At 50.8% G+C, this 14,157-nt stretch overlaps 1 protein-coding gene across 1 annotated transcript; it reads left to right on the top strand.

Annotated features, from left to right (window-relative positions):
* Nucleotides 1-7,263: 7,263 nt before the first annotated feature.
* On the top strand, nucleotides 7,264-9,647 carry LOC133371280 (diacylglycerol kinase eta-like). The gene is made up of 4 exons (XM_061598505.1): nucleotides 7,264-7,305; nucleotides 7,724-7,953; nucleotides 8,917-9,017; nucleotides 9,524-9,647. Exons 2-4 carry the CDS (start codon nucleotides 7,759-7,761, stop codon nucleotides 9,645-9,647), a joined length of 420 nt encoding a protein of 139 aa, XP_061454489.1. The 5' UTR covers nucleotides 7,264-7,305; nucleotides 7,724-7,758.
* Nucleotides 9,648-14,157: the final 4,510 nt, after the last annotated feature.

Below are 14,157 nucleotides of genomic sequence, written 5' to 3'. Positions count from 1 at the left end.
GCTGCGCCAGCAGGGGGCTCTGCAGCACAGCATCATGGCTGATGCCTACAAGCACACAAGGCCTGAATGCGGACAGGGGACCATCTCCTTGCACACAAGGGTTGCAGCTCTTGCATCATCACCTGCTTCTTTTGAGGCTTCCGATGACTCACAGTGACAAAAGTCTTTGAAGGACAAAGAACTCCCATGTGACCCTGCCTGGTTTCGCAATCCTGAGGATGGAGTCGTCAGTGGTCCACTTAATGTTTTTGACAAGTAGCTGGTATGTTTGGCTAAGCTATTCTGCCACACATTTCAACCTGCAAACTGGTCCATCCTAAGTGACCCCCTCCCTTGTGGGGGATGGAAGATGAGAGGTGGCGATGCTGTGGCCAAACGTTTCTGGGAAATGCCACTGTAATCATTAAGAACATAAGAAGGATTCTTAATTATTGCATGGTTGGAGGCGGTATGGTGCTGAATACCAGTTGCTGCAAACTGCAGGAGCAAAGAGTGCTCTTGCGCTCAGGTCCTATTTGCGGGCCTCTTCCCATAGGGCATCTGGTTGGCCACTGTGAGAACAGACGCTGGACTAGGTGGGCCCCCTTTGGCCTGAGCCAGCAGGCTCCTAACATGCTTCAGAGCCTGGCTGCTGAAAGCAGGCCAAAGACCCATCTTGTCTAGCAGTCTGTTCTGTCAGTGCTAACAGGATGCCCCAATGAGAATTAAACTCTACAGTCATAGCAAGCAGTACTCATTGACAAAATGAATCCACTGAATCCCGATTGCACAACAGCAGATACAGACAAGCTTTACTGCGGGGGTGGTTCTGTACCCTTTAGGAGCTGTGTGGAAAAGGGAATCTCAAGAGGTGCTTTTTGTCACATCAGACAAGTGCAGCTTTGGATACCCCCTCCCTCCGTAAACATGATGCCATTACTTCCTCATTTATGTAATCATGAATGGTGCAGGGGATCCTGTTGGACATGGGCCATCCCTGCACAACCGGGATGAGCATTCATAGCTGCTGAGAAATGGGATGTTTCACAATCAGGTTTTGCACAACTGGAGGTGACCTTCCACACTGGACAAATAAAGGAAATGAATTTTGAACTTCATCAACCATTTAGCACAAGTCAGGACATTATTTTACCCTTCTCCTCCCTGGATGGATTTTGGGATTTTAGGCGAGAGCCAACTTTTCAAAGAGGTGCCCCTTGTTTGTTTTTGCTGCTTCTTAGAGATTGGGAGGTGGGATTAGATATAGAAAGAGTAATGGCATTTTCAGCTGTGATCCTAAAAGAGCTCTGAGCTTTTCTCATGCTGAGTGTGTGCTGAAAGCCTTGATCATTTAGGATAGGGAGCGGAAGAGTTAATTCCAACATTCAAACGTCCGCTCCAATACTTCTGCATAACTTAGCACAGTCCTATACAGTAGACTGTTGTTGCTATCCTGAGATCACAGAGGTGGGATAGTGGGGCTGAGGGGGTGTCTTTACAAGGGACACCAAGTGAATCTGTGGTAGAGGCCAGACTTGAACTTCCTGGCTTGCAAGTAATTCTGGTTGCCACTTGGCTATCCTTTCAGGATACTGCTGGAAGCCATTGTAGGCTGTACAGGTAATGGGAGGCAGACACTGGTTAAAGTGCGGAGATGGTCTTGTTCCCAGCCAGCTCAATATGGTCTACACTGACCAGCTGCTCTCTAGGATTTCAGACAGTCCTTTCCTAATCCTGAGAGCCAGTGTGGTATAGTGGTTAGAGTGTTGGACTACAACCTGGGAGACCAGAGTTTGAATCCCCACACAGCCATGAAGCTCACTGAGTGACCTTGGCCCAGTCACTGCCTCTCAGCCTCAGAGGGAGGCAATGGTAAACCCCCTCTGAATACCGCTTACCATGAAAACCCTATTCATAGGGTCGCCACTTGAAGGCAGTCCATTTCCATTTATTCCTAGCCTTAGTTGGTGATGGCAGGGTTTGAACCAGGGACCTTCTGCATGCAAAACAGGTGCTCTGTGGCTACCCTGTGGCCCTTCTTAATTCCCAGTGGTGCCCACTCTGTGTTTCTCCTCAAGATGGGCTTGCTTTTAGGGGAGGAGGCAGTCAGGCTCTCCCTGGAAGGAAGAAAAGCTGGTCTGAAGTGCCGGTGTGGTGCTATCTGCATTTCTTGGCGTCAGCAGCAAGACAGAAACGAGTGCCATCTCCTTCACCCCACCACTCCCGGGGAGCCCTGCGACTGCCTAGCAATACAGCCTAATGCTAGTAATAAGCCCATTAGCTGCAGTGACTGACAACCCTGCTCACACACACACACACACGGTATGAGTGGAGGCAGAGAGTGCGGAAGCAGCAGCCTCTCTGTGGGTAGCACTTGGCACGGGGATGACGGGAGAGTTCGTGACTGCTGCTGTCTGAGGCAAGTGCTCTTATGGAACCTGGCGTTCCTATTTTTGCAGGATGCACCCCTCCAGTGGGAGGTCAATGGGCACTTTCAGACTTTCTAGGCCAGCAGTGGTGGATCTTGTCAGCTTCACAACTCACTTGTAGGCCATACCTTTTTCCGCAGGGAGAGGATGAGGATCTTCATATCACCAGGAGTGCTCAGGCTCTGTTGAAAACTGAGGTGGTCTCACGATGGGCCCCAAATGCTTCTTACTGGAGTCTCATGGGCGCTGCTCTTCTCTCTCCATCAGTCCACACGTTCCATTGTGACTTGAAGGACAGTTTCTCTGGACAGCAGAATCCTCCACTGTCCATGTGCACATCACAGCTTGGCAACTAACTGGTGCTATCTGGGAGCTGCTTTAACCCTCTGCTGCCTGGTATTCCCCAGCCTTGCCTGGGGCAGTTCTGGAGTGTTGGTAACTTGCCGGATGGGCTGGGCAGAGAGGCCCTGGGGATCAGCATCTGCTTGCCACTTCAATTCACGTTTTGGCCCTAAGACCTTCACATCCCCTCCCTTTTCTACCTTAGCCCATTTCCTCTCCTTCCACTTCCCCTGCTCTTCCCTCTTCAACCCTAACCAAGGACCACCTGCAACTGCTGAAGAATGGGCCTGGAACCTCCTGCAGGCACAGCAGGTCCCTTACCAGAGGGCTATGGACCTCTCCCCAAATTATGCTGCCATTCGTCATTTCTCTGTTTTTAGCAACTTCCAGAAGGGATGGCTATGCTAATCTGTTGCAGCAACAACAGCAATGGGAGCAATCCTATATATGACCACTTGGAAGTAAGCACCACTGGGTTCAGTGGGATGTACTCCCAGGTAAGTATGTATAGGACTGCAGTCTTGCGGCATCCAAAAGACTTAACAGATGTATTTTTGCTTTCATGGACTAGATTCCATAATACATCTGTTCATCTTTAAGGTGCCACAAGACTCTGGTACTGTTAAATTAACAACACACTTTATCATCTTTATGCCTTCCTCCACACAACAACCCCAAAACTATTGTTGCTCCCATTTCACAGCCTGCAGAACTGAGTCGGAGTGAGTGCTGCCTAGCAATCCATGGTTGATAAGTTATATGACCTTAAATTTGCTATCCACTCTGACTCTCCTATTATGAGAAAAACATAAAGATGAGCCTGGCTACTGGAGCAGGCCAAAGGCCCATGTAGTCCAACACCCTGTTCCCATACTGGCCAGCCAGTTAGTCCAGTGGGAAGCCTGCAAGCAGGACCTGGATACAACAGCAGCTCTCCCCACTTACGATTTCCAGCCACTTGTATTCAGAGACATACTGCCTCTGACAGTGGAGGAGAGCACTATTGCTCTCAGGTCTTGCTTCCTGGCTTCCTCGAAGCGGCACCTGGCTCGCCACTGTGAGAACAGAAAGAGGCAGATGCAGAGGTGGGTGTTTGGCCTGTCGAGCTGGACTAGCTAGATGGGCATTTGGCCTGATCCAGCAACCAGGCTCTTCTTATGTTCTCTGCAAAGGGAATCTGGAAGAGTCAGTTTTTACAGTCAAAATCCAGGCATCTTTTCTGCTAATGCTGTACCTATCCCTGGACTGGGGAATAACAAAGTGTTGCAACACTGAGACTGCATGAAGTGGCAACACAACGGGCCACAATCCAGCACTGTTGGAAGTGGGGCAAGAGCAACTCCTGTTTTGTTCTTTTGTTTATGTTCCAGAAGGGAGATAGAGTGAGGGTCCTCCAGATGGATAGGCTTTGTTTACCTTTTACCTATGATGCTCTGACTGACTTCCTTCTGTCGCTAGACTGTGACGCCTTTAGGGAAGCTTACCTGCCCCTCCTCCTTCTGCCCTTTCCATTCCTTTCTTCCACGACTGTCCGGGAGAGAGGAGACACCCTTTTGTCTCTGCTCTCTCTCTCCTAGCCATGAGGGCAATTCTCAAGCCTGGGTATTGTGCCTCCACCTTAGTCAGAACTAGGTATGCCTTTCTACCTACTATATATTTCTATAAATAAAGTAGCTTTTCTTATTTTACTAAGTCTCAAGTCTCAGTGATCCTGATGCAGGGTAAAAGCCTGCTTTCTTAGGTAAACGCACGCACACGCTGGCACACTCACATTTCTAACCGCTGTTACTCTCTGCTGCTGTGCTGCTTAAACAAATTTAGCGCGCACACAGCAACAAGCACAACAAGGCATTCAGAGTCGGATGGGCAGTTACTAAAGGGCTGCAAATGGTCCAGTATGTAGCTTTTGGTTGGCATGTTTTTACTTCTAAGTGGGACCCAACAGGGCTCCATCTGCATCTTCTACTACAGGAAAGCCCCCAGATCTTTTGGACCATCTCTGCCCCACTCTTCCCCTTCTGGTTTCAGTAGGCTTTCAGGGTATGTAACTGTGCACTGGATCAGAGTGTTGTTCCCTCTGGCCTTCAGCCAGGAACGTAGGAAGCGGCCTTATACCAAGTTAGACCGTTGATCCATTTAGCTCAGTATTGTCTACACTCACTGGCAGCAGCTCTCTGGGTTTTCAGACAGGGTATTCTCTCAGCCCAGCTGGAGATGTTGGCGGCTGACTTGGGGCCTCCTGCATGCAAGGCAGACACGCTGCCACTGAGCAACGTTCCTTCCCCTGACTTCACAATCCTCGCAGGTTCTGCTCATCCTAACCAGAACTGCTACCCTGTGACGGGGAAGTTTTCCTACATTTCGCACCCTGTCTCCGATCAGTGCAGCTTCAAAAGACTTTGCCGGTGGTCCAGTCTGGCCCGTCTGGCTTTCACTACTGCTAGGAAGGTGGGCAGCAGAGCACAGTTTGGATCTGACCTTTATAGGAGTGCATATCTAAGATCTCTGCTTGCCATCACTCTTTAAATCCAAAAGCATGGATCCAGAATAACAGCCACTCCCTGTTGCTGACCTTACATTCTATGAGGCAGACTAGGACCACTCTGTCCATCAGGCTATAGTAGAGGGGCTGATGGGACTGAAGCTCAAGGCCTCTCCATCTGCTCTGCTGAAAGACCAGAAACTTTGGCTGCCTCCTGTGCTTTACATTTTTCTAATCCAGCTGATCATTACATGAACTCTGCAACTAAGAAATCGTTTCTGAGCTTGTTTTCTTCCTCCTCCCTCACAATCTTTTATCCTTTTATGCCATGTCTTTTTGATTGTAAGCCTGAGGATGGGGACTATCTCATCACTGATATTGGTATACCCCTCGGGGAGCCTTTTTTATTTTTATTATTATTATTAGATTGATTAGCTGCTTGACACCCAAAGGTCCCCAGGTGACTCAAAAAAATAAAATGGACCGCCTTTAAGTCGATTCCGACTTATGGCAACCCTATGAATGGGGTTTTAATAGTAAGTGGTATTCAGAGGTGGTTTCCCATTGCCTTCCTCTGAGGCTGAGAGGCAGTGACTGGGCCAAGGTCACCCAGTGAGCTTCATGGCTGTGTGGGGATTTGAACCCTGGTCTCCAGGTCGTAGTCCAACACACTGACTGCTATACCACACTGGCTCTCCCTCAGGCAACTTACACAATGTTAAAACAAAACAAAACACAAACTATAAAAACCTAACAATAAGCAACCACAAAACAACAACAATAGCACCCCCACGCAGCCACAGGAAGGTTTGGCAGCATATTAAACATAATAATCTCAATCTATCAAATGCCTGGGACAAAAGCTACATCTTTACTTGGCAGCGAAAATATGTCAGTGAAGGCACAAGGCAGACACTGGAGTAGGATAAAAATATGCTTGAAATAAACAAGTCCACACCCCATCTGTGTTTTTTGCCTCCTCCCATCCCCTACAACTGTCCTGAACCCCATTGAAAGCCAGGACCAAGAGCTTGCTCTTGGCAAGCAAAAGGAGAAGGGCCCTTGGCTTCAGGTCCTGGGCATCTGGCCAGTCCCCAAAGGAGCAAGCCAGGGCAAGCCTGGGAGAGGGGGTGTAAGGGCTCCTCCTCCCCCTGGACAGCTGCTGGGATGTGGTTCTTTGGCACCTTGGGGATGTTGTTTTAAAAAATAATGTTTTTATTGAATTTTGAATGTAATGCAATACAAGACTTAACTTTTTAAATTTACGTATCTTCATGTAATAACAAAGCAAGTGGAGGAAACAATATTACAGATAGCACACGTGTATGGCCATGGGATATCCAGTGTTGGTCCACATAAGTAAAAATGAGGGTTGTCTTTTTTGTTTAGGAGAAATCATCCCAATATGGATCTTCACAAGTGACGGTGAGAGGCGGAGGGGTGGCCAGTTGCCCTCTCATCGGCACACAGGAGTGATAAAGCGATGCCATCTCTCCTCAAAACTCTGGCCATGGTCTTCTTGTCTCAGGGCTACAGGCCAGCTTTTCCACAAGGGCTCCTTTCCACACCTCTTGATGCCATCTTTGCAAGAGCATTCCAGGCTGAGGGCACGCTGGGGTGGTGAATGCAGATCCAGCGGACGGAAGTTATTCCAGGTTCATTAATCCGGATTAAAGCTCCCCAAAAGCTGCTTGCCCGCACGGTGGACTGATTGGGGGGAGAGAAAAAGGTCCCCCCCTTTTGTGTGTGTGTGTGTATGTGGATAAGGCACTGCAGTCCTGGCTGGGGGAGGAAGGGAGCGCTCGCGGCTGCAAAGCTCAGGCCGGGGGCCAGGAAGCAACACGTGCGGCGGCGGCGGCAGCGCCTGGTGGTGCTGATTGGAGCGTTCCCCCCGCTGGTCCTTTCTCGCCGCCGCCAGGCGCTCAGAGGCTCCGTTGAGCTGCGGCGGGCGGGCACGCGCTCCCCTCCCCCACGCAGCTCTGCGGGAGCCGGAGAGGCGGATCCGTGCGCGGTACGAGGCGGGCAGGCGGACAGGCTCGGGCCAACGCTCGATCCCGTCCCGTCGGCTGCCAGGTAGGTCGTCTGCGTGCCTGGAGGGAGGAGGGCGGCCCGGAGGCGCATCCCGAGCGATTTCGCCGTCGCCGCCACGACCAACCACCTGTTCGCCCGAGCAGCCGCGCGGGGGGGGGGACGTTGTGGGCTCTCTCTAGAAAAAGAGTAGGAGCCCTCCTTCTCCTCCTCCAAAGGGGGTGAATGGAGATGGGGGAGGGGAGGGGGAGAGGGGGAGGGGGGGAGGGGCGGAGAAGAGACGGAAAGACCGGCTGGGCCCAGTCTTGGGGGTCCAAGGGTACAAACGAGGAAGCAGGCGCCGTGCCGCGGCCGGGCGGCCCCTTGGGCGAGTCCGGCGCCCGCCCAGGCTGGCCGGCGTCTCCGCTCCTCGCCGCGTGGGAGCCCTCCCTCAAGCCAGCCCCTCCCTCCTGTCTGCGCGCAGGTGAAGCGAGGCGGGCTCCGGCGGCGGCGCTGAAGATGGCCGGGAAGCTGGCGCCCCCGGGGGAGCTGTTCCTGCGCAAGGGCCGCGAGTCGGTCTCCTCGCTCGAGGTGGACCGGCTGGCTCCCGGCGAGGCGACCGGCGAGGAGTCCTCGGACAGCGAAGGCGAGCAGGAGGGCGGCTCCCACAAGCTCATCCGCAAAGTCTCCACCTCGGGCCAGATGAGGACCAAGGTAAGGATCGGATCCGGCCCTGGGCTTCTGCCGCTTGCGCGGGGGAGGGAAGACGACCAGACCGGACTCCTGGATCAGCCATGACCATGACTTTCTGCCGGGTGAAATCCCCCCAAGGGTGCCCGGCGGCTTCCAGAGCTGGCCAGAAAAGCACCCTTGCCCTAACTCTGTGCCCATCGATCCCCACGTGACAAAACTGCCTTCTGACTGGGAGGGAGGGATTGGGATGGGGTGGCTGGCCAGGCTGTCAGCTGCTCCCCGAGTGCTTCCTGCCAGGGCCATGAGCACCCTGCCTGAGCATCCCTCTGAGGCACTGACTCTCTCTACTGTGCCTGCTGACTCAGATGTGCAGGCCGGCAATGGGTACGGTTTAAATAAGAAGAGTGGGTCAGGGTGCCCTTTGCTCCCAACAGGAGCAGAGCAGGGTTGGCTGCCAGTTTTCCTTGTGCCTCCATCAGGGCCACAGCAGGCGGAGGGAGGCCTTGGGCCACCTTGGGTGGATTGGTCCAGGGGGTTGACCTCTCCAGTGCTTGGTCCTCCCCTCCCCTCCCCTCTGTTGCACCTGCTGAGTCTGAAGATGTTCTGAGGGTGCCTGGCAGAGGATTCAGGACTAATTGCCTAGCAGAGTCCTTCCTTCAGCAAAGGTGATTGGAGCTCAGTCCCCAAATGTCAGCACCCTCTAAAGAGATGTTCCTTGAGGAAAACGTGGGTCCCTGGTGGTGGCTCTGCCGTTTCACACTTCCTGGGCTACATTCACTTCCTCTGAATGGATTTTGAGACACTTCAGTAAAGTCAGCCATAAAATAATGGCCTGGCTTGATTGGAAATAGCTTTAGGATTTCAGTCCTCCATTTTCATTGCTGCTGATTTAAAAAACAAAACCTTTCCAGCTTCGGATGAGTTCTTGGCTGTTTGGGGCAAATCTGAGTGTGGGTTTTGACACACAACACATTTCTTCCGCAGAGGAACACCTGTGAATTGCAAGAGATTCAGGTGGTATTTTTCAGGAATGATCCATTTAGACGCTGGACTGTTCCTACTTGTGGATTTGCTGTGCAGAATCTGTGTGGATCTTGTATTCCAAAACAGCATCTTTTGAGAGCCTTTTTCTGTGAGGGATGGAGAAAAATGATTGTTGTGGAATAGTCCTTCAAGAGGCAGGAACACTAAGCCTTCACCTGCGTGGTTGTGCCTGCCTACGCTGAAAGAGCCGCACAGACTCTGGTGACAGAGAGGCAACTGAGAGAGAAAAGGAGTGAGAGGAAGATGTTTTATTGTTTCTTGGAGAGAAACCAGATCTGAGCTATTACAAAATTATCTGACAAGCGTTCTTTGAAATCCAACCCCAGCCAAAGGTCTGTAGCAGCCTTGAGGCAGGGAGGGTTATTAGTGATGAATGATCAGGTGGGTATGTGTGCAAAGGCAGCAGCAATGCCTATCTGCGGCTTCTCATGTTGGGCTGTCAGTCACAGGACCTTCCAGTGCCATCTTTCAAGGCATCTGCTGGCCCCTGGCTGAGAGGGTGCTTTGCTCTGGGAATGTCAGTGGTGCCTTCTCCATGCCCCCAAAGGAACAGCAGTGGCAGCCGAGGAGCTGGGCGTTGGTGGGTGCCAGTGTGGGGTTTGGGCTGGACGACCACCAGAGTGTTTTCCTGTCTGGATGGCAGTGCAGCTTGCCTGCAAGTGGACAGATGAGCATGGCAAACCAAGCTCCGCTCAGGCGTGTTGCACAGAAGTGGCGTGGGGGAGGAACTGCGAAATATGCCAGGAAAGATGGCCAAGGCAGAGGCTCAGGGGATGGGAACATGGCGAGCCCTGCTGTTAATTCCCTAATAGCATCTGCAGGCTTGTCATTTCTTGACCCTGTTAGCATCCTTCAGAACAGCTCCCTTTTACAAGATTCAGGCTTGCGCCATACACTCTGTGGCACGGACAGGGCACCTGTGCCTCTCTGCTCCCATCAGCCTCAGACAGCGTGGCCCAATGGTCAAGGCCATGGGAGCTGTAGTCGAGCAACATCTGGAGGGCCAAGGGTTCCCCACTCTGGCTTATGGGATACTTTGGGGTGGAAGGAAGTCACCTTGCTGCTCCCGACAGCGCCAGTATCGGAGTGGCTCTGCTCCAGAGTCCAAGCCCAGGTGAGCAAAAGCACCAGCTCAACAAGTCTCACTGATTCTTGTCCCCCAGAGCATTTTGCTCTCTAGTTTTATTGTTTGTTTTCCCATGAAGGGGGGCTTAGTGTTTCCCCCCAATATGGAAAGGGTTAAATCAAGCAATTAGTAAGCCAGGCAAATCCCACCAGATTCCAACCCAGGCCTGTAGGGAAGGTCTGCTCATCCAAGGATTTGGTTGAAATCTCTCTGCCCAGCCCAGTGCCATCTGTATTTTGGGGTTTTTGCCACCTCTACCAAAATTGGCAGTGTCTTGAGGAACCAAATCAGGCCCCTGAGATAGGGGTGAGCCACAGCAATCACACCAGAAAAAAAATGCAGGGGGAATAGAAGAGGCAAAGTATATTTCTAGGTGGGCAAAATATACTAGGTGGGGATGACTTTCTTGAGGGGGTACTTGTCCCCCTGCCCCCCCCGGCACTGCCCTGGCTAGTCATCCAACTGTGCTGCACAAGTGGTGCCCCGGGGTAGAACTTTGGAGCAGAATGAGCAGGAGCCCCCCCAAAAAATGCAGCAGGACATGCTTGCCACTTTGGGGAGTAAGTGAAGTAATATACACAGGGCCATCTAAAGAGGGAAGGCCCCCATAACACGATTACACCCAGAGTCTAAAAGTACCTTCCTGCACCACAACTTCCACATGAAAGTGATCCCAGCAATCATCCTGGCATGTCAGGAAAGAGGTTCCGAGACCTCTCCCCCTCTCCCTGCCTGCTGTACTGGGTTCATAAGCAGGGCCCCTCACCCTAACCCTGCAGCCCACTCTATCTTTTGCAAGGGCTTGACCTTTTGTCTCAGCTAAACGGCAATGAAAATGGGGGAGGATCAGCAGGGACATCTTGGGAGCTCAGGGAGAGTGTTGGATGCAGCTTCAGGTGCCTTCCTTTTGAATGCTTCATGTTTGCCCCAATCAGGAGTGGCTATTGGGATGGTGCTTGGCCTTGTGTGTATGTGTGGGGGGGCAGATCTTGCTTGGGAACTTAGGATGGGAGTCGTTGCTCAAAAGGAGGATTGCGGTGGCTTGGTGCAGCAGCCCAGGTGGGCAAGGGGATGCTGTCCTGATGAGGCGAGTGCTTTGGAAAGATGTGCTTGGGCAGCTCCTTTGTCTGTCCATGGCCTTAGTGCTTAGCAGGACTTTGCTGGGTAGTTGCAGGCTGATGCCTCTCCAGTGGTGCATGCCTGGCTGATGCTATGGGGATGCCACTGAGTTGCTGAGGCATGCTAGTAGGACCGTGAAGAGAGAGGGGAGCTGCTGGGGGGGGCAGGTAGCAGAGCTGCTCTCTTGCCAACTGTTTCACTGGTGATGGTTTGTGAAGCAAAGGCACAGACATGATGGGATTTAGGGGATACATAATATTTGGGGTGGGTAGGAAATTTTGCCTTCCTATTCATTATACGCAGGGGTGTAGTCATTCAGGGTCACGGGGGGTCAGACCCCTTACGTTTTTGGGAGCAGGATTCCTATGTCTCCAGCATCTTATGAGGCAATCAGCATGAAAGGGGAGTGTGTTAGCCACTGAGGAGAGTCTTCTAACATGCTTCCTTGTCCTTTCCTGCTGATTGGAGGCAGTCTGAGTGAAGGGAGGTGAGTCTTCTCAGTGGCTCTTTTGTGCTTATTGGCTCCTAGGGACCTCTGTCATTGTGGGAGAAGACATTAACAAGGATCTCTTTCTCAACCCAGCAGCAAAAAAGCAGGGAGGGGCATGGTTGTAACTAACATGAAGGGACCCTGCCCTTCTGAATTTGCCTGTACACTATCTCTTGCCCACCTTTCTCTGAACTGTAGAGAAATAGGGTGGGGTTCAAATGCAGGATGGGGAGTGTTTTTGGAGGGGGGTTGCAGCTGGGGTAAACAGGTTCATCCTTCCCTCCTCAACTGAGAATCCCCCAACAGTCCCCCACACCACATTTTAAGTTTTTTTTGGGGGGGGAGAACCTCCATTAGCTTACATAGAAGGTTTTTAAAAGCTTACTTGTAGCACTGGGGCCATAAGGGCTGAGAAATAGAGGTTCTGAACCAGTTGGGAGTGCCAGAGACTATAAAATATAGACTCGGGGGGTGTCTTCTGAAGCCTGTATTGAAAACTAATATACGCTGTGTCGGAACATAAGAAAAGCCTTGTTGGATCAGGCCAAGATCCTCTTTCCCACAGCAACCAGGGAACCAATGAACATAGGGGAGGTTTCAGAGTGTCTTGTCATATATTGACAATAACCTTGTGAAGGTGTGTGGGGTGTCTCTGTGAGCAGGGCATGAAAGCAACAACCCTACTTTGTTGTAAGCCCCCAGCATATCATCCTTAGAGTTCAGACTGCCTCTGAACATGGAGGCTCCATTTCGCTCAATGGCTTTTAAATTTTTGTTTGAATTGCAGTTACGTTGAAGAAAATAGAAAGAAAGAAACTCTGTCAGCTCATATATTAACAGAACATCTAAGCATCTATACATCGATTCAGTTTACACATATGGATCAATATATGCCTTTCCAAATGTCCAAATATGTATCTGGACAAAGTTAGTGTTTGTAGAAGGTACACTCAAATGTAGTAAGGGCGTTTCGGTCATTAAGCCATTGCACAATAGTTGGTGGGTGGGTGGCCTTCCAGTGGCCAATAAGGCACATATAGTCCATTCTTGTTGTTCAAAGGCTGATAGATCTCCTCCTCCTTTCTCCAACAACTAGTCTAATCTTCTTTTCAAGGACCACCTAACGCAGAGACACAGCCCTGCATCCTATGTTAGGAAATTCCACATGTTTAATTATATGCTGTATGAAGAAGTGCTCTCCTTTGTCTGTTTCAAATCTTCTGCTCCAGTGGGTGGAATGCTGCGTTTTGACACTGGGGCATCACATATTGCTTCTTTCTACCGTAAGTTGGGGGGTGGATGCCGGATGGAACTCTTTGCTACCCTAAGAAAGAGATACTGCAAGTTCCAAACTGATGTTGATTCTTAAGCTGCCAGTCATCACTGCAAGATTAGAATGGCCTTGGCATACCAAGATGGTGGCCAGTAAGAGGCTCAAGGAGTAACACACTGAGTAAACAGGTGCCATTAGACAGTCTCCTCCAACAGTCTTCTTCTGGTGCATTTTTTGTGGTTTGCAACTAACAGTGGAGAACTCCTTCCCCCGAATGACAAATCTTCACTGGCGAAGGCTTGGCATTCTCCCCCAGGTGAACACATCATTGTTGTCTGAATTGAAAGTGGTTGTGTGGTCCTCTGTGAATTGCCACAAATCACTAGCAGCAGCTGCAAATGTTAGGGCTGGGTCAATGGTTACCTCAAGTCATGGTTAGTAAAAGTCTACAACAATTAAATCTTCCTTGCCCAGAAAAGGCAGGGGTTGCTTCGAGAGGGACTCTTTGTTGAGCATTCAGTGTGATTTGTGTGCAAGGAGATTAGACAACTTGGCTATTTAATGAACATTCATTCTGATTTGTTTGTGGGGAGGTTACCTGACTGTTGCATCAAAGCAAGTGTCATTCCACGCTTGCCAGGGGGCATTTTCCCATCAGTTTCCTTATCACAAGAAGTCTGATCTCATGTGGAAGCAGGTTTGTTGTGCAAGACCTCCCAGTGAGCTATAACCAGAATTTGCTGGAATGTGATTGAATTCCACCCCAAAATAGTGAGAGTCTGGAATTGCCCAGGGTCACTCTGGATGGGAAACCACTGCTCAGCCACTTTCTGAGGGCTTCCTGGTGCCTTTAGTAGGTCATGACAGGTGGCTTGAAAAGTGCTATTCTCTTGTCACAATCCTTGTGCGTTTCCTTTAAGATCTGAGGCAGATCTGGGTAATAGCCAGACTTTGTGTTTTCAAAAAATGGGAGCAGCTACTTGCTTCTGTATCTCCAAAACCTAAGTGTGTGACCTGATACCTGCAGCCCTTAGAAGAGATTTATTCAGTCTGCAGTTGCCATCTTGAAACTGAGTCTACTAGCTAACCTTACAATAACATCAGCCAACCTAATTTTTGTACCTTTGGCTTTTTATTTTTCCTTGTCTCCTCCTCTTCTGTTTGGTGTGACAT

This window comes from Rhineura floridana, chromosome 16 (genome assembly GCF_030035675.1).
Source record: "Rhineura floridana isolate rRhiFlo1 chromosome 16, rRhiFlo1.hap2, whole genome shotgun sequence".
NCBI classification, from domain to species: domain Eukaryota; kingdom Metazoa; phylum Chordata; class Lepidosauria; order Squamata; family Rhineuridae; genus Rhineura; species Rhineura floridana.
The sequence above is the reverse complement of the archived record's forward strand: the minus strand, read 5'-3'. Positions and strand labels throughout refer to the sequence as shown.